Source organism: Notamacropus eugenii, chromosome 6 (genome assembly GCF_028372415.1).
Source record: "Notamacropus eugenii isolate mMacEug1 chromosome 6, mMacEug1.pri_v2, whole genome shotgun sequence".
Taxonomy (NCBI): domain Eukaryota; kingdom Metazoa; phylum Chordata; class Mammalia; order Diprotodontia; family Macropodidae; genus Notamacropus; species Notamacropus eugenii.
Window position 1 is genome coordinate 295484572 of NC_092877.1, and position 26018 is coordinate 295510589.

The 26018-nt window shown below is 41.5% G+C and overlaps 1 protein-coding gene across 2 annotated transcripts in view; it reads right to left on the minus strand.

Annotated features, from left to right (window-relative positions):
• NUFIP1 (nuclear FMR1 interacting protein 1) overlaps window positions 1–26018 on the minus strand; it is a 51450-nt gene that overhangs the window by 9600 nt on the left and 15832 nt on the right. For both annotated transcript variants that reach the window (XM_072617183.1, XM_072617182.1), the window contains 2 exons: window positions 13465–13557; window positions 8542–8783 (listed from right to left, as the gene is read on the minus strand). In XM_072617183.1, the coding sequence (XP_072473284.1) occupies window positions 8542–8783; window positions 13465–13557 (335 nt within the window). The remainder of the gene's footprint in view (window positions 1–8541; window positions 8784–13464; window positions 13558–26018) is intronic.

The window sequence follows — 26018 nt, forward strand, 5'->3', positions numbered from 1 at the left end:
TTTTCTCACCTGGGAGTTCCCAATATCAATGAATTTACATACTAGTCCCTATTCCTATATTTGAAAATTATAACCAATCGTCCATCCACTTGTTTTTTGCTTTTTAACATACTGATAACTCTATGTCAATATAATTGGTTTCTTTTGGAATCCTATGTATTTTATTTTATGAATTTTAAAACACCATCCTGACAAGAAGGTTCCATAGGCTTAACCAGACTGATTGCCAAAGGGGTCCACAATCCAAAAGGGTTAAAAACCCCTGGTATAAACAGTAATAATGAAGATGCCCAGACACAGGAAACATCTTGAAAAATATTAGCTCCCTTTTAGCACTGGCCAAAATGTCCCTTCCAAGAAGGATCCATCTATCAGCGCCACAAGAGATTCTGTGAAGAATCTCCAACCCACCCCCTCATCCCCAATAACAGATGTTTCCAGCAAAGCCAACAGCACAGTCACAGCAGACACCAGGCTACATGCCACACATGAAGAGCTTTCTGGCTTAGATGCCTAAGCTAGGGTCAACATTACTTTCCCTATGCCACTTATCAAAGCAAGGACAGGAAGATACCAACTATGTTTTAGTGCCCTGTATCCCACTGTAAGCTATAAGGCAGCGAAGGTCTAAGAAGAGTCACACTGGATGCCTCAAGTGTCTACCTGTAAGGATTTATCAGGACAAATTTAAGAACATTTTTCAAATGCAAAGCAAGCTCCACGCATTTTTTAATCAACACTATTAGAACAAAACCATAAATCTCATTTAAAAAAATATGAGGTAAGAAAGCAAAATCATAGCAACGACGGCTGCAAAAATACCAGGGCAATTACTCTGTCCTCCTGCTGGCCCAAAATCTTGACTTAAAATCCTATTTAGGGTAAAACAGAAAACACACGCACTCAAATACCATGCCCAACTGTATTCTCACTTCTCTGAAAAACAAAATTGTAACTGAAGAATATGCAAGGAAAGGGGAAAGGAATTCTAGTTTCTCTAGCCCAACACTGCGCGAAGGGCTTCTTACAAATAGTAAGTACCTCATTTGATCCCATGTTACTAAATGTATCTGCTCTTAAACTCAGTTTCTATTTTTGAATGTTGTTAGCGAAAATTTCCTATCCTTTCTGCTAAATTTAAATATTGTTTCTAGTTTTCTATTTATGACTAAGTTCTGTGAGATAAATACAGCTACTTTAGAAGTTGTTTCCAGAAAGTAACTCAGAAATACATCCAGTTGGTCAGTCATCCAACATCTATGTATTGATGACCTGCTATGTATGTGCAGGGTGCTACAGGAAGGGGGGGAGGGAGAGAGGGGCGAATAAGACACTCTCTGCCTAGTGGGAAGTTACAGTCCACTAGAGATATGCCATATGAAAAAATAATTTGGTAGAGGTGCCAAGTGCTACGTTATCCAAGAAAGAGAAGGAGGAAGGAGGGAAAAGGAAGGGAGGGACAGAAATAGATGGGGGGAGAGAGACACAGAGAAAGAGAGAGAGAGAGAGTAGGAGAGAGATTACTCTGGCTTGGGGGGTGGTGCAGAGGGAAGACAGCAGTAGGGAAAGCTTCATGAAGTAGAAGAGATTTCAAGTCAAGACAATGATGTAAAGCCCAGCTTCCTGAAGAAATTTCCCAGCAAAGACAGCAAAGGTCATCAGAGGAAAAAACGACCAATAAAAACAAAAGAAAACACCAAGGAGCTCCTCCATCCAGACCAGGACTGCACAAAACGATAACCAGAAGGCTGAGGGGACTCCGAGGGAGTCACGGCAAGAGGGCCTGAAGCTAGATCCATCTCAGGGCTGTGATGGCTGCATCCAGAGAAAGAGAGAATGAGGTGAGGCAGAGATTCTTGGGGGCCTCCAGGAAGCCAGAATCCAGTATATTCTCTGACAGACCAATCGTGTAAATTGGGCTACCAGGAAATGGAGGCAGAAGCCAAGGATCAAGGCAGAGGGCAGAGCCTGATCCAAGCTGTGGCAGGCTCACCAACCTACGCCAGTGAGCATGCCTCAGGTTTAGCCATCCCACCAAAGACACAAAACCTGGATCAAGCAAAAAGGCTCAATGCAGGAGCTGAGACTAGAGACATGAGCAAACAAAACAAACAAAACGACAACAACACAATCGTTCTACACACAATAAAGAAATATCACAGCTAGAGAGAAGCCCAAGAGCTAAAAACCCAGGAAAAGGGACAACTTCACAATGAGTACAAGCAGAACCCCCCCTTCCCCCCCAAAAAAGAATGGCTTGGCCACAAGGTCTCCAAGAGTACATGGAGGAAGTGATGAAAAAACCTATAAAGATAATTTTTCTAAGAAAAAACTTAAAAAATGGGAAACATAACCCAATCCACTTATTTTTCTGATAAGAAAACTGAGGCCCACAAAGGCTAGCTGAGTGACTTTGTTCAGTCCTATAGCGCTAAGTATCTGAGATGTGATTCAAACCTAGATAAGTCAGTCAGCTGACAAGCAAATTTAGGGAGCTTAACTAGGTGCAAGGCACTGTGCTAATAAGCACTGGGAATACAAAAAAAAAAAAAAATGGTCCCTGCCTCCAAGGAGGTCACAATCAAATGGGGACAACAGCATGGAAACAACTTCGTCCAGAGAAGATCCAGAAGGGAAATGGAAGGTATTCTCAGAGAAGACAATGGAAGGCAGTGGGAAGGCGTCGGATGGGATTTAAGCCTAGTTTTGAAGGAATCTTGGGAAGCAAGGAATTAAGAGCTATAGAGGTAGAGCATTCCAGGCACTGGGAAGTCAGCACAGCAACTCTTCTCAGGTTCTATTACAATGACTATATGTAGAAAGCATGAAATGACTAAGATGGAGCAAAGGTCTACGGTCTGTGGATGCTCAATTCAACATTACAGACCAACTGCTTTTCTTCTGCCTCAGATGGGAGACAAATGATCTTCCTGGAGTGATCTAATGGGGTTATGCCTAGTAGAAAAGAGAAGAAAAGAAAAGGGAAGGGGAGAGGGGAGGGGAAGGAAGGAAAAGAAAGAAAGAAAGAAAGAAAGAAAGAAAGAAAGAAAGAAAGAAAGAAAGAAAGAAAGAAAGAAAGAAAGAAAGAAAGAAAGAAAGAAAGAGAGAAAGAAAGAGAAAGAAAGAGAAAGAAAGAAAGAAAGAAAGAAAGAAAGAAAGAAAGAAAGAAAGAAAGAAAGAAAGGAAGAGAAAGAAAGAAAGAAAGAGAAAGGAAGGAAGGAAGGAAGGAAGGAAGGAAGGAAGGAAGGAAGGAAGGAAGGAAGGAAAGAAGAAAGAAAGAAAAAAAAGAGAGTGAGAGAAAGAAAGAGAAAGACTAAACTGAGTAATTGTAAGCCATCCAATCTGACCAGCTGGCAGAGATACTGTATGTAGGAATATAAAAATACAACTCTACCAAGGGGATCAAAAGATGGCAAATTACACTCTCTAAATGACAAGTTTGGGAAATCCATATTACAAGAACTTAATGCAATTTGGTATTCTGAAGGGCTTTCCATTTGAAACAGTGTTTTTCCACAATCTCTAATAGTGGCTATGTGATATATGGCATGCCTCATACCAACAGTACTTAGGTGGGAGGATAAAACAACCACTACCCAATGTGGTTTAGTTCTTACTTCAAAGGACACATGATTCCACTAATGTGAACATTATCTCCACCAGTGCCGATTGCAAGCCCTTCTTGTCTCAGTGCCTAAGGCCAAAAACAAATGAAAACTCCACCAGGTGACTGACTGCCAGTCTCCTGGTGATGCCCTCTCTGACCTTAGCTGGACTTGTACCCAAAGCCTATAAAGTTCAGTAGAGTTGCCGGAGTTTATTCTCCTCTGGAGCAGCCTTTGAGATCTTAGGAATTATTTCTACATCAAAATGAAGCAGGATTTTTGTGGAATATGGTCTAGTCTTGGTCTTGGCTGAACAAATTTGCTTTGGATCTCAGAGTTAGGTCAAAAGTTTAGGGAACAGAGGGATTTTTCATCTTTCAAGGAAAAACAAAAAGGGGGAAAGAAAAGGGCAACAGATTGTGCTGGTTCCCAGCCTCAGACCGAGACTCATCTTTGGATCACCAAGGATCTAGAACAAAGGTGCCAAACTTGAGGACAACAAAAATCCACAGGGTGGCTGCACATAATGAAAATGTAATTGGGAAATGTTTAACAAAATAAATACAATAGTGCAATGTAGATAATGCTAACTTGTGGTTTTCTAAGCCAACATGCTGCCTTTCTATTTAATTTCAATAACACTGATCTAAAAAACCATCTCTCAGGCTTCTATGGAAAGGTTCAAAATGGGAAGTGACTATACCATGCACCGCACATGAGCTGGGTGAAGGCTAGGCTTGCCTGTAAACCCTGCTATCCATCCATCCCTCCGACCCTCCATGGATCTAGGGAGCACAGTCCACACTCAGTTCAGAGGAGTTTCCAGACAGGTTTCCCCAGGCTGCCCAAGCTGAGGGTATCTGTTCACAGCCTTCTTCATCTCCTTTCAAGTCTAGTGATACTAAAAAGTCAATGTGCCTGAGCAGAAATAAAGAAATACACTTCAGAGTGAGATCTGGCCAAAGATATTACATACCATAATGAAAAATGCTAAACATTCCATTAGCAAAGAAATTTTGTCAGGCTCTGATCCCAGAGTAGTAAATTCTTTAAAGTATCTGTATGCTGGTCCAAGCTGTGGGGATCAATGTCGTTGTTAAGAGTTTAAGCAAAATTCTCAGTCAGGCCAATTAGAAAAGAGACGGATGGGCAAGAATATTAGAAGATTTTCATCCTAAGTGACTTAACTCTACTGTGGCAGTGGACAGGGTTTTTAGCCTGCTGCTGCTGCCCTCAATGGTAACTGAAACACTACACGATACAAACAAATGGCATTATATCAGCATCTCTACTGCCCCTGGACCAAGGGGTAGAAAGAATTGGAATGATGATAGGTCAAGGAATAGAAAAGCTCTTAGGGAGTATGAAATTTTGGCAAGGCACGGATCCCCTTTTCCTCTGCCCACATCCTCCATAGGTCTATTACTCTTCAATAGATCTACACTGCAGAGAATCAAATAATATGGATAAGGTCACAGAACCAGAGTCAGAAAGAACCTTTAAAACTTTCCAGTTCAACCCCAACTGATGCATGAATTCATTCCACAACAGGCCCTACAAATGACTGCAGCCTCAGCTTACTGATCTATGGTCAAACCCTACAGTTACAGAGAACTCCCTACTTCACGAGGAAGCTCAATTCTTGTGGGCAGTTTCACTTGTTGGGAAGCTCTTCCTAAAGCTGAGTCTGAAATGTGCCCTCCCTGTAACTTCCATCCCCTGAATCCTAATTTTGTCCTTTGGAGCTAAGTAGAACCACCTGAAGCCCTTCAAATACCTGGGCCAACCTCTAGATCTGTCAGCAATCTCCTGGAATCCGTCAAGGTGCCCTGATTGAGATTCAGCTGACCTTGAAGAGAATAATTTTCTAGGATTTAGGAGGGCAGGGACTGAGAGATCAGCATCCAGCCCAAAGCCCTCATTTTACAGGGTAAGTAAACAAAGACAGCTAATATGTTTCCCTTAAATCTCCTCTCCAGGTGAAATATCTCTAACTTGGTCAACTAATCCTTACTGGGAATGGTTCTGCTTCTCCTTACTAACCTGATGGCTCCCCCTTTGTCCACATCTCTCTTAAAATGTGGCACCTGAAAATGAGTGCATGCGTCTGCCTAGGGCAGAGTACAGTGGGATGATCAATATTTCTGTGCCAGACATTATGTTTTCATTGATTAGCTGTTAACCTGTCCAATCTTATCTCACCATACTCCTTCACTTCACAGTCTGGCCTCCCACCAAATTGGACAACTCTCTCTCTGTCCACCAAATGGGCAGTAACAATATGGCACTTCAAGGTTTGCAAAGCACCCTGACACCCATTATCTTCTTTGATCCTTAGAACACCCCTGTGAGGGAGGTGCTATTATTATCCCCATTTTATAGAAGATGAAACTGAGGCATATAATTAAGCAATATGCCCAGGGTCACACAGTTACTAAGCCTCTTTCTGAGTTCCAGGCCAATGCTAACCACCCTTCACAGATCTAGAGCTACAAAGGACCTCCTTAGAAGCCCAGCCTCCTCACTTTTATAAATGAAGAAACTGTGGTTCAGTGGGGTTGTGAAAGTTATACCCATCAGAAGCTCCAATCTGAAAGCTCATGCCACCCTACCACACTGTCCTCTTAGGCCCCTGAGACTTCATTCACCAGGCTCCCTATGCCTGCAATAGCCATCATCCATCTCTGCATCTTGCTGGGCTGTGTCAGGATGCTGTCTCAGATCCCTTGTAAGGTGAACAGGGAGCCAAGTGCGAGAACAACAGAGCCAGGCAGGCATGAGCAGGGGTTTGGAGAAACATCAGAGAACATCTCAACTCAAACCAAAATGAGTTGTTTCCAAGGATGATGGTAAGGGCAGAAATTCCAACAGGAAAACCAAGCCATATTTTCAGACTTTCATATCAGATCATAGATGACAGGATGACAGATTAACAGCCATGAAAGACCTTGGGTCCCCTAGTCCAATGTCTTCATTTTATAGATGAGGAAACAGAACTCCAGAGTAATGGGCTTGTCCACAATGCAGCACAGTGGGGATTTGAATCCAGTTCCACTAGCTCCAAATTCTGAGGTGTTCCCCACTATACCACATGGTCTAGTTTCAAATGTTAATTAAATATAAATGAATAGTTTTGCTAGGTGGCAAAGAAGACAGCACTGGAATAGTTGGGAACTGGAAAGACCTGAATTCAAATTTTGCCTGAGACACTTTGAGCTGTATGATACAGGGCAACTCACTTCCTCTGAGCCTCAGTTTCCATATTTGTAAAATGGAGATGATAACAGTACCTACCTCCCAGGGTTGTTGTGAAAATCAAATGAGGTAACACATACACAGCACTCTACAAACCTTAAAGCTCTATCTAAATGCTAGCTGTTGTTACAATAATTAACTATTATTAACTTCAATCCACCCACAACTCAGTAATCTGCTAGAATCCTCCCAGGTGCCCCTGACTAACCCTCCCCTACCACTTTAGAGAAGAATTTTACAGGATTTAGAGTTGGCAATGGCACAGAGAGATGATCTAGTCCAAGCCCCTCATTTTTAAAGCTTGGGCTTAGTTTTAAAACTAAAGGCTAGAGATGTGACCAGACCTATCCAGGGTCACTCAGGTGGTGAGCAACAGGATCTGAAACTCCAATCCTGTCTTCTTTCCACTACACAAGGACAAAACACACTCTCAGACTGTGGTCACCGAACCTGTTTTGTAAACTGGTTTAATAACTGCACGCCTAGACAGTGGAATCCTGTGGACAGCGGCTGAGGCTGAACAGGTGGCCAAGGGAGGCCAGAACATACTAAAAGGTCAAGAAGCCCAGCTCTATGCCAGTGTTTCAGAGAACTGGATGAGGCTACTGAGCAAGCCCAGCACCCACAGTCCTTTGACTACTCATTTGATAGTTCTTAAACGCAGAGGCAATTTTCAATTAAAAACAAAAACTAGCACGGTTCAGTCTATCAGCAAAATAAGCTATGTAGAAAAAGTCAGCACATGGACACATCCCAAATCCTGACTAGAAATGGCATGGTGATTATGAACATGAGTCAGAGATAGTTAGGCAGGACAGTCTATTGAACACAAGATGAGGCAGAAAGAGTATTAAACCAGGAGTCAGCAGACAGGGGTCAGTATGGCTGTCTGAAATGACACCAATCACGTTCCCTCTTAAGATTCAGTTTCCGCATCTGCAAATGAAGGGTTAGATAAAAAATCTCTAAGACCCCTCTAGCTCCAGAATTACATCATTCTTTTACTTTTACATCTTAAACATCAACTGACACCTTTCTTCTGCTCAGAACATTTAGGAAACAGGGATGCATGATGACGTCTCGTGGCAACACACTCCTACCAAGAGCTGCATCATTCTGCCTACTATTTTGCATGTTCAACTCCTGGTCAGGTTCACTCAATAGCTGTGTGACTATGGGCAGCTGACTTACCCCCTTTGTTCCTCAGGTTCCTCACCTGTAAAATGAACAGATCAGACTACATGACCTCTACTTCCAGGCCTAGACTCATGAGCCTAAGTGTGCAACTAAACTTGCTACACACTACGTCAAAACAAAACTGCCTGTGGCTAATCAGAAAGGAGAGAAGAGGAGAGAGCCAAGAACTACAACCTAAGGAGGTTCTGGCAAAGGTTGAACCAGCTGTAGCATGTTAATGGAATATTATTATTCTGAAAGGATTGATAGAAGAGATTACCTCAGACATTCTTGAGAAATATGGTCTGATGAGGAAATGAATCGTGGGGAAAACCAACGTAACTCTTTACACAATGACCAAGGACCAATTTGAGGTCTCCCAAACATTCAGACAGAGAGATGGGTGATGAACTCAAGGTGCAGCAGGAGCCCTAAACATCTGGATGATGGGAATGGAAAGGCGGGGAGAGCACTGATGTTATCCCATGTTTCCCTGGCACCTCACCAGTCTCGCTGTCGGCCAGCATGCCCAGAGGATCCACGTCCTTCTGATAGACCTCTGCCTGGACCTCATGTGGCTCTTCTGGAGAACTGCCTGGTAGAGGGCCATTAGGAGGTGCACTCTGGGCCCCGTCTTCACCCGCCTCTGGTGTTTTCCGACCACCATGCCACTTCTGCCACTTCTGCCACTTCCTGTGCTTCCCGGCTGCTTCATTGGGAGGCTGTTTCCATTTCCTCTGCATCTTTCTGTAGATAAGAAATACAAAACTTCTTAAGGGCATGAATTTTGTTTTTAACTCTCTAAAATACATTTCTCAAGTGGAAATGTAATCCTGAGCATCATGCATGGAGCATCTGATGCCCCCTCTCCACAAGAATGTAAAACCCTTGAAGGCAGGTACCTTGTCTTACTTAAACTTTCTCTCTTCAGTACAGTACTCTGCATAGATTTTGATTAAAAGGACATTGATCTCCTCCAGAAAATAAGAAGAGCTGGAAACAAAATAAAATGTTATACAATTTTTTTTAATACAAAAAGACAGAAGAAATGGAGAGGTCGCTGCCAACCTCACAATGCTGAGTTATCTTAAAAAGTAACGAGCACAGTTAAGACAAATAGATCAGTGAAATTCTGTGCACTAAACACGAACTATTTACTGTATGAGGCCCATGCTGGGCTGTGAAGCTAGGAAGTTCAGGTATGATACAATATTCCCTGCCCTGACAGATTTGAGAGTCTAGCAAAAAGAACAGCTCTTGCTACAGACTCCCCTTAGGAGCAAAACCTATCTGGTTTACTGAAACAAATAAAACCAACTAACTGAGAACTTATAAATAATATAAAGCCACAAAGTGTTACAAACCAAATTTTGTCTTGGTTTTTGTTTTTTTTTACAAGATCCATCACATGCATTTTCTATGATAAAAAAATGACAAGTGTTTGCCCTAAGGCCTGGGGAATACCTGTGCAATTTTCTTAGTGTATCCAATGATGAAGCTCTCGTTGTTAAGACTCACTAGTATCTGATGCCATGATATGAACCTCACAAAAAGTCATAAAAAGATCCTACAGTATTTTCTTGTCTCCAAACTGTCACAATCCAGTGGAGTTAGTGAGAGGGAAAGCATTGCAGAAGAAATACAAACACATGCTCCCTTCCCCACAGGGAGCAACCAATAAACAAGCAGAGTAGGAGACAGGCCTTATTCCCAGCTGGATTGATCTGCCTCACATGCCAAGAATAGTGCCCAATGTATGCCTATCAATGAGGCCTGTAGTCTCCTTGAGGATTACAATCTTGCCCACCTGCCCCTGGAACTCGTGCCCTGCACTCAGCCACATCTGCTCCTGGCACAAGGGAACCAGCTCATGCTCCCTGAACCAGGATGACTCAGTCCCACTATAGAAGCTGAGTAAGAATCTGCCTGGGAATCATGTCACCCAGGAAGGGCCTTGTTGAGGGCATCGTGCCCTGCCACACCACAATGAGAGCCCTGCAGATGGTCTCCTACATTCACTGACCTGCACCTTGAGGGTCTTTAAACCAACCTTCTGTTCCTTTGGGATGAAGACAACTGAACAGTTGGTGTGGTGATCACTGTAGGGTACGAACCCAGCAGATTCAGCCTGGCCTTGTCTCATCTCCAGAGTCTGATTTAATTTTCTTCCCCCAGGTCACCAAAGACCCCAGATTATGACATAACTGCAGGGTGGTCTCTATCTTATACATGTCACCACCAAGCTAGGCCGAAATTGTGATCACCTTTTTCCCACCCCCACCAAATTCTGAGATCTTCAGACAGGACTCAGAATGAGTCAGGTACATCTCAAGGTAGAATCAGGTACAATCTCCAACTTCCTTGCACACCCACTGGATCTAACTCAGGGGGATGAGAACCTCATGTAGAGGTACCACACGTGATTGCTTGGGTGACTGTGAGCCACACAGCTAAGTCTAGAGCTACTAAAACTCACACTTCCTTAGTACCACCTGCCCTGGGACCCCTCCCTCCCTCTGACTGGAAGGATACGTGAACATTGGAGGGCTCTTCCCAGATTCTCCATTTAAGGAGAGTGATTATGGCAGAAGACTCAGCATTTCCCACCTTATGCTCCAGCACTGGGAGGCCCTCTCTCCCAGTTCTTTCTTCTTTTTTATGTATTTATGCTTATTTTATGAATTCCCCCAATAGATTGTAAGATCCCCGAGGGCAGGGACTATCTTTTGTCTTTCTTTGTAATCCCAGTGTTTCCTTAGCATGGTGCCTGGCATTTAGTGGGCACTTAACAAAGGCTAATTGACTGACTGAATATAAACTGTGAAAAAACTCATATCTTCAGTACCCTCCCATCTAATAGCTCCTGACTTGCCCTCATCCCAGTCCACATCACTCTCCTCAGCAAACTGCCCACTAATCCATAAAAAGCTAAATGAGAATTCAAGTGATAGCTAATACAAGTCTAACTGCTTGAATCCACATCTTTAATGTCCATGGACTTATCAAGATTGACCTTCTAAAACAAAGTACATAAAGGAGGAAATGAAGATCACAGAATCATAGATTTAGCACAGGAATGGAATTTGGAAGTGAACTAGTCTAATCTCTTCATTTTACAGAGGGAAAAACCTGAAGCCATAGTCTGAGTATGAACTGGTCGTAAGCAGTAGATTCAAACTCAGAACCCCTGACTGACAAATTCCATGCTCTTTCAAGCTTATCAGACATTTTCTAAAAGAGATGACCTGCACTGTCAGCCAACCCATCAGTCCTTATAACTGTACTTCTGGGTACAGCCCAGGGTAGTCCTGATAGCAGCTCTGGCAGCAGTTCAGCCAATTAGCCCACAGCTTCTTGGGGGCAAGGATGGAGCTCATAATCATCAGGTCACCTGTTCCCCATCCCAATGTGAGGGACCAAATAAATTATAACTCCACAGACCACTACTTCAAAGGGACTGGCTTCCTGTAACCAATACCTTTAAGATACTTATAAAGGTACTAGAGAATCAAAGAAAACAAGGTCCATTTTTAGGGGTGACTATAAAAGAGTAAGGGTCATGTTCAAAGGTGACTTATAGAATTGATCTCATTACATGACTGACAGTAAAGGAAACTGAGAGCAGGTTACAGAAAACAAAGGGGAGAGAGGCAGGGGTAAATCCCAAGAAATCTTATAAAAAAAGAGTTCCAATTCAAATAGTTGGTTTCTTTCTAGATTCAGTCCTCAGTGCACATATGATTCATACTCTTAATTTCTTAAAATCTAAATTTTCTTTAAATATGATGAGCTATTCACTATTGGAGCTACAAAAGCACAAAATGAATTTTATCCTCTCCTGTTCATCCAAAAAAACAAACTGCTAAATAAAAAATCAGTTGACATGGCAGGCTGAGTTTACGGTGCTGCCATGGGATAAAATGTGATCTCATATACCTAAAATTGTCACTCTAAGCATCAACACTAAAAACCTGTCACCACACATACACATCTACCATCAATATGTCTTGCTTTTAAAGCCTTACTTTATAATTCAATATTCTGAACTGAATCTGAGGAATTTTCTAAACGATGTGCCCCAGTTAACATATGTGAGAGATCAGATTTGAAGTTGGAGGACTTGGGTTCATTCCTACCTCTAAGACCCTAAGCAATACTACCACTCCTACTACTACCACTACAACTACAACTAAGAGTAGCTAGTATTTACATTGCACTTTAAAGTCTGTGAAGGATTTTACCTGGGAGGTAGCTGCTATTATTATCCCCATTTTAGAGATGAGGAATCTGAGGCAGCAAGAAGTTAAGCTAGTTAAGTGCCTGAGGCCACATCAGAACTCAGATATTCCTGACTGTAGGTTCAGTGCTCTGTCTACTGCACCCCCAGCTGCTTACCACTTAAGCAAGACCTCCCTTTTCATTTTAGATCTATGATATTTAGACTATGTACAGAAATAGTCAGCCTGGCATAATGAGGAGAGCTGAACGTGAATGAGCTCAAATCCTCACTGTTTCAGTTATCCAACCATGGAGAAGTCATCTACCCCCTCTAGGCTTCATTGCCTGCATCTGTAAGATGGGAACCACATATGTGGTAGAGTGCCCACTTCACAGGGTCGTTTGTTGTGATACTCAAATGAGACGAAGTAAAGCACTGTGCACATCTTAAAGTGCCTGGTCCAAGGATCAGACATCATTTTATGAAAGGCAGCATGGCAGTGAATACAAAGCAGGCCATGAATTCAGCCAGATCTGAGTTCAAGTTTGGCGCGTGTGTGACTACTAACTGTCAGAACCTGAGCAAGCTCTCTAGGACTCCAAATTACAAATGAGTTGATGATCTGCATTAGTGGAGGGAATTTCCATACTAGATGCTCCCCATACTAATGAAAGCATAGGTCTACACCAAATTTAAAAATCACTTAAAATCCTACAACCTAAGTCCATATTTCATAATCCTTGTGTTTTTTGTCAATGACCAAATAAGGTGGACGGGGTCTATTGAATTAGCACAGATTATTTACATTTACCTGAACTGGTTTTACCAGTGGAAAAACTTTTTTTTAAAGTAAATTAAGAATAAGGCCTCAGTAGTTTCAGGAAAGAAGTTATAACAAACTGAAAAGCAAAGGCAGGTGTACAATATCACTTATTTCAGCAGAAAGAACACTCACCTGGCTGTACAGTTCCCCCACCCCATAAACACCAACTTTGCTCCGGAACCCTTCTGGCATCCAAACCAATCAGATATTCTTGCCAAGAACAACGATGTCACCATTTCTGAGCCAGTAAGGAAAGTCCCAAGAGCTCTTGGCAACGGGGAATGTTACACTTATTGTTTATAAATACATTCTGTTAAAATAAGCAACAAGAAAATAGAAGGAAGTCAAAGGGCTTGAACAACTCTGCTCATGAGAAGCAAACTCACCCAAACTGTGCTGTTCTTAATACTTCTCCTCTCTGCTCCTTCTCCTCTTGTAACAATTTCTTCTTTTCAATGTTTGCCCGGGTTGGAAAGTTTCTGCAAAAGAATTCAAATTATTTCTAAAAGATTTCTCAATATCTCTACAGTTGAGTCACTTACAAATGTCTACATTTAATTATTATTTATTTAAAACAGTAGGGGACACCTGATTAAGTCACAGGCTTCATTTTTTTTTCCAAAGAGATATTGTTCAGTGGTTTTTCAGTGGTGCCTGACTCTTCACGACCCCATTTGGGGTTTCTGGGCAAAGATTCTGAAGTGGTTTGCCATTCCTTCTCCAGCCCACTTTACAAACGAGGAAAGTGAGGCAGAGTTAAGTGACTGCCCAGGATCATACTGCCACTAAGTGTCTAAGGCTAGATTTGAACTCAGGAAGATGAGTCTTCCTGACTCCGAGCCTGTGCACTCTGTCCACTGGGTCACCTAGCTGCCCCTGCGATAATCTGAGAGGAAGGTAAAAAAGTAAGAAATATGTGTTTTCCACATAATACTCTCACAAGCTCCTAACACAAGGCAAAACTAAAAACTGGATTTGTGAGCTTAGCTTCTTTACCTGCAATAATATTGAGGAAAGTACTTCTAAAATCAATTCAGGGATACTTTTATGATATATTTTTTAAAAAAATCTTGCCTGAATAACTAACCTCCCACGATAAAGGGCAGATTTGGTGGACTAACAAGAGAGACAGTCAGATTGATCTTGACTTTGGGGAGGATTCCAATGCTGCGTATAAGTCAAGCTGAACAAATAAGACAGGGAGCACATCACCATGGATCAGATGGAGGCATGACTTGGTTATACGATAATCTATCAATAAAGAAGTATGAATGTGAAGGCAGACCTAAGATACAGTGTCCTAAAGATGTGGTCCTGGGTCTGGTTTAATATCTGTATTAGAATCATAGAAAAGTATGTTCTTTATTTAATTTAATATGGCATATTTTTATTATCATATTACTTTACAGAAAAAATTGATGTAAGCTCACTCTTCTTTCATTCTCCTCATCTCAAACCTGCCCCCAAATCATCTCCTATTTTCTCCTCCTTTTGCCATCTCTGACAAGAAGGCAGCCATCTTCTGAATATGCACTCAATCCCATCCATTCCTATTTTCTCCAGTAGACTGAATCCTGAATTAACCCCCTTTTCTCATGAATCTTCAATTTCTTTTTCTCTATGGTCCCTTCCCTATAGCCTTTAAACGTGCTCAGTCTCTCCCGTTCTTAAAAAAATCTACACTAAATCCAACTATCCTCTCAAATGGTTGTCTTATCTCACTCCTCCTCTTCTCAGCTAAACTCCCAGAAGAGGATGTCTAAACGTGCTACCTTCACTTCCTCTCCTCCCACTCACTCCTCAACCTCTGCAATCTGATCCCCACCAACATCATTCTCTCTGCAAAGTTATCAACAATCTCTTACCTGCCATATCTGACAGTCTTTCCTGAAGCACTTTTTCTCAGCCTTCTTTATCTATCTGCTATAACGAACACCGGGGACCACCCTTTTCTCCTGTAAACTCTTCACTCTGGGCTTTTTCTGACACTGCCCTGTTCTCACCAGCCTGTCTAACTCTTCCTTTACTGGCTCATCATCCATATCACCCCCCCAACTGTGGATGATCCCCGAGGTCTCCTCCTAAACCTCTTTTTCCTCTACATTCTCTCGGTAACCTTATCGGCTCCCACAGGCATAATTATCACCTTGATGACTCACAGAACACAGACAGACAGAAAGAGACAAGTGATATATCAACAGAGGACAGGCAGACAGAGATGGATTGTGATAAATGATAAAGACAGATGAGAGGCATATAGACAGACAGACAAGTGATATGTAGGGAGATAGAGATGGATAGGTGACAAATGATAGGGAGGGAGGCAGACAGACAGACAAACAGCTCAGGCACCACCTTCTGCAGGAAGTCTTTCCTGGTCCCCCCAACTGGTAATGATCCCCCTCCCAAACTATCTTGTATTTAACTACTTCGGATATATTTGTGTATGTTCACTTTCAATTTATGATTACCTATGTACTTGCTGTCACCCCTTTTAGAAGGTAAGCTCTTTGAGGGCTGGGATTTGCTTACTCTTCATCCTTATAACTATAGGATTTAGCAGACTGTAGGTGCTTATTAAATGCCTGTCTGCTTACTTAATTGATTTTCTAAATTTTCAGATGACAAGAATCTAGGTGATATGTAGTGGCTCAGACCCAGGGATGGAGGATTGGAAAATGGTACAATGGCTCTCCTTTCACAACTGTGACTAATACGGAAATCAGTTTTACATGACAGCACATGTATAACCTACATCAAATTGCCTACCATTTTCAGAGGAATGGAAGGGAGGAGGGGAGAAAGCGAGAGAGGACAGGGCAGGGGGAGGGAAGAAAAATTTGGAACTCAAAATCTTGTAAAGATGAATGCTAAAAACTGTCTTGACATGTAACTGGAGGAAAAGTAAAATGCTATTTTTTTTTTAGAAGCGTTATAGTGGGAATAGCACTGATCACTGGAAAATGGTCAGAAAAAACAACCATAAATACATTTTCATAAGGAAAATTTAAGGAGAGTTATTTGGGTTAAAAAATAAATTATACATATGCAAGACAGGGGATTACAGATCAAGAGCTCAAAGGGACCTCAGAGACCACCTAACCTCATTCCTTCACTTTCCAAAGGAGGAATAAGTGGGGCTAAGTGGCAGTGACCTGCCCAAGGTAACAAGGGTAGTAAAGATTAGAGTTTAGGAGTGAACCTAGATCAGCGGTCTTTACAGCCAGAGCTATTCCCACGATTCAGTGGGCTGGCTGGTTATAAACAAGAACGAGAGAAAGCAATCCTGGGGTCATGATGGATAGAGGGTAAGATGTCCACAAACCAAAAACACAACCAGAAGCTTTTGAAGAACAAGCATGACTTAAGCAATCCTCAACTTGCACTATCATCTTAAGGTGTCTCAAGTTGGTTTTTAAGTCTGTTTGTTGGGAACCAGAAACATTCTTTCTCACAAAAGCAATGTCATACATGAGATCAGATTCTGAGGAAGGAAGGAAGGAAGGAAGGAAGGAAGGAAGGAAGGAAGGAAGGAAGGAAGGAAGGAAGGAAGGAAGGAAGGAAGGAGGGAGGGAGGGAGGGAGGGAAGGAAGGAAGGAAAGAAGGAAATCAATTTATCACATGGTAACAAGTATAATCCTTACTAACAGTACTATGAATCCCAGCTATTCCACGTAACAGTACTTGTATGGGAGAATGTCCTTGTAGTTCCAAGTTGGGGCTACCAGAGAAACTCAACTTCTCTCACCCTGGCTGAAGGCACCAATGCCCAGGCTCTAGAGGGCCAAGGTCTCCACAAGCTGTTGGGGGAAGAAGCTTAATGGTACAATGGCCTGCTGTCTATGTCAACCCTAGGGGACAGCTGTCAGTCTCAGCCAGCTCATCTTGCCACAGCTACCACCTGTTGCTTCTAACTCAGGACTGCCCTCCTTTCCTGGCTCCCTGCCCAAAAGAAAGCAGTCTTACTGCTTCTTCTTCAGTACTAGTCCCTCAAGGAAGCACACCGAGCTTTTGAAGTTTTCTAAGACTTTTTACTGTTAATAACTGGCAAAACTTAAGCAAAATAAGAAGGATGTCTCTGATGCTCACCCCCCCAACCCCACTTCCTTCCACTTAGACCCTGCAGGGAAAGATGGTCTCAGAGGAGTTAATCTTGGGCTGCTGGATTACAAAGAACTAAAACATGCTGATCTCTCTATCCAACAAAGGCAAACCAGGCTTCAGAACCAAAGTTCAATATGCTTAAGGCAGGGCCTTGAGGCACCTGGTAACAGGAACTCAAGCACCTAAATTAATGTGAGCTAGATGTTTACACAGAAGCAGTAAGTGCAGGGCCTGGTTCTGTGCTCCTGAACTAGAGAAGAATGTGAAAACTCCACGAAGATTCAGAGCAGACCCACGGGGAAAGGCAAGGGAACTAGAATTACCCAGCTCCTGAAAGCAGCAGCTGCAAGGTGAAAACAAAGAGGCTTTTTTTAGAGAGAGGACGGTAACCAGCTGTTCTCCATCTGAAGACAAATATGCAGAAGAGACTGCCGAGGTGAGAGGATAGCGTCCCCCTGGCCCCCAAATCCAGGGCTGCTCACTTCCCTGCCCATCCAGAAATGGGCTCAGCCTCTTGTGTCCATTCCTAAGTCACTCAGCCACACAAAGGTAACCCAAATCCAGTATCTGCAGGCTGCTGTCTGTGCCCTTTACACGAAGATCACAGGATTAACAATTCAAAACTGGAATAATTGGTTCTTAAAAACAATCTAGATCAACCCCCTCACTTCACAGAGGAGGAAACAAAGGCACAGAAGTTAAGGGATCTGAACCCAGGGTCTCTGACTCTAAATCCAGTGACCTTTCGGCTGTATCCCACTTCTCACAACTTACCCCCTCAGCACGTACTCTGGGACCCAGTGACACTGGCCCCTTGGCTGCTCCTCCATTTCCCAACCCTCAGCATGTCACCCATGTCCAGAATGCTCTCCCTCGAGCCCCTGCTACAGGAAGCCTTTTCCAATCCTCCTTTGTTCTGGTGCCTCCCCTCTGCCGTGTCTCCAGACGATGCCATGCTCACTGCTGCTGATGTGCTGCTTCCCCCCTTAGACTGTGACATCCCTGAGAGCAGGAACTGCCTTCTGGAGCTCCTTGAATTCCTAGCACTCAGCAGTGCCTGGCCCACAGGAGGCACTTAGTAAATGCTAACTGACTGACATTGACTCTCTCCAGTACAGAGTAAATGCACCCATGTTATTGTACCAGCACACATAATGTAATGTAGGTAATGAAAACAGACAAAAACTGCAATGAGAAGATGACGAGTGAACCAGACTTCCATAACAGCACTAGAAAGAACTCCGCTAAGGGAAGTTGGGGGGAGGGCAGCGAATTCCCCTTTTCTGGAGGTATTTAAGACCCTTTTCTTAGAAGAGTTTCAGTATAATCCTGCTGAAGGTCAAGAGGGCAAGATGACCTCCCAAAGTTCCCCTCCATAGCTCTAAGAGTCCTTAGTTATAGGAATCTGGGAAATTAATTCATATTTCCTTCCAAATTTTATCCTCTTCTTACTTGCCCAGATGAGGGACATTAAACTAGAGAAAAACAGGGAAAGCAAGGGTACTAGAAAGCAAAGCCACCTCAAGGGGAAACAAGAAATATTTCATTTAGTTACAAACAAAGACAAAAATCTGAGCATTAATCTAGCTGTCTCTAAAACATGCTGGGCTCTAACAAACAATCTGGAACCCACCCCACTAACATAAAATACTCAAGGCTTTTTCCCTCCACCCTCCAGGAAGCAGGAGCTGTGAGAAGAAGGAAAAGCCACCCACCCTCTTAAACAGTAGGGCTCTTTGATACAGGATACAGTTTAAGTTCCTGAAGTACACTTGGAATAACAAACCCAGAGAATACCAAGGAAAGGAAAATAATTTATTCCTCATTCCTACAATTATTTAAGATCAAAATCTGCAAAGAATTTCTTCCCTTAGGCAGAGCGGCCCTAATTACACACCCCAGCTTGAACGGTGCCAATGGCTGTGTTCAGGCATTAGTTTTTAAGTGTGTACTATGGGCCAGGCACTGTGCTAAGCACTCAAGATACAAAGAAAGGGAAAAGCCTTATAGTGCTGAGTCACTGAGTGTAATTACAATTCTCTTAACACTAGGTTTTGAAAAATCTATTTAACAAGTCTAACATGGAAGAGAAGTGAATAGTACATATTTCACAGTGAGTAAGGGAAAAGATCTGAAGGTTTCAGCGGACTGCAAGCTGACTATGAGTCAAAAGGATGACCTGGCAGCCTAAAAGCCTAATGCTGTCCTCGGCTGCAAAGGCCTTCCCCTGCTCAGGTCACAGTGGGAGCACCGGTCAGTTCTGAGAGTCATATCTTAAAAAAAGGAAGAGCCAAGGCTAGGCCTGTCCTGCGGGTCACCCAGATGATGACAGATCTGAAGAACATGCTCTAAGGAGATGATCGGAAGAAATGTGGAATGTTTGGCCTGGAGAAATAAAGAGAAGACTTGGGGGTGTGCTGTCTGTCTTAAATTCCTTCAAATCTCACTGCAAAAAAGAGATAGCAGATTTACTCTGCTTAGCCCCAGAGGGAAGAACTGAGCTTGGTAGGATGCGGAGAAGTAGATTTTTAAGCCTGATAAAAGGAGGCAGTCATAGAGGGGAGCAGAATCAGGTAGTAGAAGGCAGTGGGTTCCCACTCACTGGAGGTCTGCAGATACAGGCAGGATGAGCAGTTGTAGCAGAAGTCATTCTTGTTCAGAACTGGACTGGCTACAAGAGGGCTGCTGAGGACCCCTTCCACTCAGAGAGTATGACCTCTGTGAGCATGTCTGTTCTGCTCAGGGCTAAAGTGAACTGGATCTCCATCTTAGTGTATAAAGAAATGTTTTCAGAATGCTATGCCAAATCTAAGAACAGAAGGATGAGATACTTAAGTTGGAGACTCCCTGTACTAGTTTATGGAAGCTGGACCAGGAGCCACAGGCACTCACTTCAAATCTGCCTGCTACCTGTGTGACCCTGGGCACATCTCTTACCCTTTCTCAGCTGTTTTCTTCATTATAAAAAGGAGGGGTTGAATCATTTGACATTCCAAGTCCCTTCTTTCTGTAGATCTATGATCCTACATAATTAAGTGTGACCTTGTCCTTTCATGAGACTCCACACTTGTCAGAGGTTTCCTAAGGAAGCTGCTCATTCACCTCAAGGATTTCCCTCCTTCTGTCCTTACCTCACTGGCATTCTGAATTTTCAAGACATGGCATTCAACAGAAATCTCTCATACCCAAAGTTAACTGCTAAAATCAGCCATGTAACTACACCACCTAGTGGACTCCCAATTAGACTGGAGCTCTGTTTTTCTCTTTTTAATCTCACATTTAAACTACATAACTCTACCACCTCTTTTGCTTATACCAAAGCATGGAGAAGTCAAACTACATACCGAGAGAGACTGAGATAGAGATATTTAAAAAGCCATGCCTTACTAAGCAATCAAGTCAAGATAAAATGCTACGAAAGGGAAAAAAAACCTCTCTGGTAGAAAATCTTCACACTAAAAATTCATTCTAAAATTAGTATTCAGTGAAGCACATTAGGCCTCCTCTACTTACCTTTCTTCAACAATATAAGATAGTAACTTACAAAATGAATCTTTGAAAAAAATCCCATACCCTAAATCCTAAAAATTTTCTGAACAATTTTTTACATGGCCAGTTAGATTCAATGTGTTCCAAGCATAAGCAAGAATATGGAAACTTTTGGAAGAACTGTAACTATAATGGGAAAGGGAGATTTTTCATCTTCCGATATGAGGATGATGAGAGCTTCAAGCACTAGGTCTGACCTCAGAAGGCCCTATGACTTAGGACAGGATGACATTGGGCAAGTCTTACCATCTCTCTGGGGCTCAGTTTCCTCATCTGTAAAATATGTAGATTGGAAAAGAACATTTCTTTTTCTCCCCACTTAAAAGTATTTTATAAAAGTATTTTATTTTTTCTAATTACATATAAAGATAGTTTTCTACATTCCCTTTTACAAGATTTTGAGTTCCAAATTTTTTCTCCCTCCTTTCCTTCCCCTTACCCAAGACAATAAGCAATCTAACATAGGTTATACATGAACAATCATATTAAACATATTTCTACATTATTCATATTGTGAAAGATGAATCAGACCAAAGGGGAAAAAAACCACAAGGAAAAAGCAAAAAAAGAAAAATAGTCTGCTTCAAGCTGCATTCAGACTCCATAGTTCTTTCTCTGGATGTGGACAGCATTTTCCATGAGTCTTTTGGAACTGTGTTAGATCACCATATTGCTGAGAAAAGCCAAGTCTATCACACAATGTGGCTGTTACTGTGTACAAAGTTCTCCTGGTTCTCTGTTCACTTCACTCGGCATCAGTACGTGTAAATCTTTCTACATTTTTTCTGAAATCTGCCTGCTCATTATTTCTTATAGCACAATAGTATTCCATTATATTCATATACCACAATTTGTACAGTCATTCCCAAATGATGGGCATCATCTCAATGAAAAGAACATTTCTAAGGCCACTTTCAAGCTCTAAATTATTATTTCATGCTGTAGTAAAATAGAGAGAAAAATCTACAAAACATTTCACAGGATCCTCCAGTGTGAACCCTGACACCTGGTGACTTCAACACGAAGTCCAGGTACAAGGAAAAAAATTACTGAGAGAAGATAGTAAAATTATTTCATTTTGGAGGACAATTGCCATTTGGAGGACAACTGCCATTTTAAAATAATTAAGATGAATTGAGACTAAAACATTAAAAATATGGTTTTCCAAAATAATTAACACAAAGATTTGGAATAGGGAAGTTATAAATGTATTTTTGAGAAAAATCAAGCAATTTGAAGCAATATTCCAAAAAATTTCTATCCATCAACACATGTATGAGAAATTCTGTAAGAGCATCTGGACATGCCTACAGCTAAGTACCACAGAAATGACAGATGATGGAAATATTACAAAGAACTCCAAGGGGTGTCTGGTGTAGAACTATTTGGTTTTTAAAGGCCTCAAAGGGGGGAAAATCTATAACTTGTTTTGGTAACTAGTTCTGGTACTTAAAAATCCTCATTGAAGACAAGTTTAAAATATTTTCTTCTAAGAAACTTCAAGATTCACAGGAATTTCTAGGGAACCCACATCTAATTGCCACCTACGAGATGCAGAACTCAAGCTGAGATCCTGCTTGGGAAAACTTAAGGAGGGAAGAAAAAAAGGAAAGAAAGACACTTTATTCTTGTCCTAAGGGAGCGAACACAATTTAACTGAACTGATAAGAAATGACTGAAGACAAAGCAATTTATCAACAAGTATAAATTATATTTGACTCTAAACTGTCATCCTTTCCCAAAACACCCACTTACAGTTTCCAGTACAGGCCTTCAAGCCTCATAGCCTTGCAACCTTGGGGTCACCTTTTAATTAAATTGAATGGAATCCAACAGGGAAGCAACTTGCTGGTAAATCTACCAGAACACTGAATGCTGTCTTCATTCTGACAGTCACAACCCTGCTTCATGGCCAAATCATGTCATACTATGAGTCTGCCATCACAGGGGTCAAGCCAGGCACTGCCTCTACTTCTCATCATTCAATCTAACAGTAAGAACTAACATTCAGACAGCACTTCAAACTTTGCTTCTCCATATACTATCTCATATGGTCCTGATAATGACCCTGTGAGATAGGAATTTTTATTTTCATCCTCATTTTACATATGAAGAATTGTGTTGACTTGCCCAGGGTCACAAATCTATCAAGTCCTGGAGGCTTGGATCATGGGTCTTCTGGACTCTCAATCCAGCATTCTATTCACTACGCCACCTCACTTAGAAATTACAAGCTTAAACTTAAGCCAGTGTAACAGGAGGTCTCAGTTTGCTTATCTGTAAAATGAAGGGCTGGACTATGCAGTTTGTAAAACCCTCCTCCAGTTCTAAATCCTCCTTTGCTCAAGGCTTAAACTGTCTTCCTGCACAAGTCTACAGTCCCAACTGCTGCCCACGTAACATCCAAACTTCTAAACACAGGCCTTAAAAAGCTCCCCACTAACTTTCTGTCCCACATCCTGGACCATCTTTCCTCCAACTTATACCCCCACAAAAAGCCAAACAAACTCACTTTTTGTAAGTGAATGAACAAAAAAAACTTCAATCCTCAAAGAACGCATCACTATCACTTAAAAGGTGAACTTTCCATAGCACTTGTTGCACAAAACCACAAGAGGGCAAAGTCTGCATTAACATGAAAGCAGCAACTTCAATAACGCACAATGTCTTAGAACACAGCCTCAACTCACTTTTCTCTGAGATTGTCCCATGAAATGAGAATCTGTGTTTAAAAGAAAAACAGAAGTGCTATCAGTTATTGGTCTTCAGTATAATGTGTCACATATAAAAAAAGAGAAACTGAGAATAATTCTTATTCTTAGCTAAGTCTCCTACAAATTACAACTTGACTCAGTTGCATACAAATTCAAACAGACCCATAATGAAAATGTTTTCTAAACCTAGACTAAGAGTCTTGAATGTTTGATAGTCCAATAAGACTATAAGTGTTGAATAATGCAGGGGATACAAAGACATGTAAGACTGATTGGAACTGGCCTCCATTAGCTGACTATCTAATTGAGAAGATAATAAAGACACATACATGAAGAAACAGATCGTCCTCAAGAGTATCATGAGGACCACCAACAGTAACATGACATTCTTGTTCCCCTCTTTCCTGTAAAATGCCCACCCACTCCTAAAGGCCATCTCAAACTCCACCTCTTTCAGAAAACCTTCCCAAATGTCTTCCTCCACACACCACGCCCTCAATGGTGATGTCGTTCCCCTTTCAGACTATAATATATTGCTTGGTGATTCTTTGATCACGTAATATTATAAGTTCCTGACAGGCAAGGATTTCATCTTATCTAATGTACATATTTCTCTAGACCCATTGTGCATACAAGAGGCACTCAATAAATGTTTGCTATGTTTAACTGAACTGAGGTTATTAAAAACAGATTGCACAAAGAAGACATGAAAATGTTACAACTTTGTCATTACTGTATAATGATTCAATTTTTGAATCTGAACTGCTAACTCAATAAAATCAAAAACTGAACTTGGAGCAAGGGTATCTCCGTGAAAGCCAAGGCAAAAGTAGAGCTAATTAAAAGAGATAATCAGAGAAATTACATTTTGCCAAGAGGTACCACATATAATGATGTAATATCAAAACTTCTTAACAGTAAGTTTTTCTGATAAAGGCTTCATTTAAATAAAAATTATGAAAATAAGAGTCAAACCAATTGATAAATGGCCAAAGGATATGAACAGGGAGTTTTCAGAAGAAGAAATCAGTTACCTATAATCATATGAAAAAATGCTGTTGACTAGAGAAATGCAAATTAAAACAACTCTGAGGGATGACCTCAGAGGGACTGGGAAAGACTTCTTATAGGAGAAGGAATTTTAATTGGGACTTAAAGGAAGGCAGGAGACAAAATGAGGAGGGAGATCATTCTAATCATGGGAGACAGCCAGATAAAATGCCCAGAGCCAAGAGATGAAGAGTTTTGTGGGTGTAACAGCCAGGAAGTCAATGTTAATGGACTTGAAGACTATGTTTTGACAAAGAATGTATAAAGACGACTAGAAAGGTAGAAGGGGGCTCAGGTATGAAAGGCTTTGAATGCCAAACAGAGCATTAGATTGGCTAACATGACAGAAAAGGAAAATGATAAATGCTGGAAGGGATGGGGAAAAATATGCACACAAATGCACTGCTGGTGGAGTTGTGAACTGATCTAACCATTCCTGAGAATAATTCTGAACTATACCTAAAGGGCTACTAGACTGTGCATGCCCTTTGACCCAGCAATACCACTACTAGGTCTGTATCCCAAAGATAGGGAAGAAAAAGAAAAAGAATTTATATGTACAAAAATATTTATAGCAGCTCTTTTTATAGTGGCAAAGAATTGGAAACTGAGAGGATACTCATCCACTGAGAAATGCCTGAACAAGTTGTGGTGGTATATGATTGTGATGGAATACTGCTGTGCCATAAAACATGATGAGCATGATGGTTTCAGAAAAACTGGGGGAAACCTATATGAACTGATGCAGAATGAAGTGAGTAGAACCAGGATAGCATTGTACACAGTATTAGCGATATAGCAATCCAAGACAATTCCAAAGAACTCAGAGAGACAACTGACGAACTATAAGTACAAACTCAAGTTTAATTTTTTCACTTTCTTTAAAAAAACTCAGAAAACTCCCTATCTGACGAGAAATTTGCTAGGAATAATGTAAAGCAATGTGGCAAAGAGTAGGTTTAGACCAGCATTTATACCAGGGGTGGGGAACCTGTATCCTCAAAGCCACCATGTGGCCCTTTAAGAACTCAAGTGAAGCACAATGACTCCAAACTTCACAGATTAAATTCCCTTAATAAAAGGATTTGTTCCTTAAAACTTGGACTCAGTCAAAAGGCTGCAGCCAAGGACCTAGAAGGCCACAAGTTCCCCACCTTGATTTATAACATATCCCACAATAAGTTTAAAAAGGATACTTGACTTAAATACAAAAAGATTACATTATTTTAAAAATAAGAGGAAAACGATGGGAGTTACCTTTCATAACTATGGCTAGACTAGAAGAATCTTAAACAAGAAACAGAGAAAATATACAAGGTAAAACAAAACGTGAAATTTAAAAGCTTTTGTATGAATGGCAGCTAGGATAAGGAAATAAGGAAACTATTGATTTGGGGAAAATACTTCTCTTTTTCTTTCTCTCTCTCTCTTCTCCCTCTGTCCCACAGATATGCATATGCATAGCTAAGATATACAGGAAATTAGCCTAAATACATTATCCCCCTGTGGATAAGTCGTCAAAG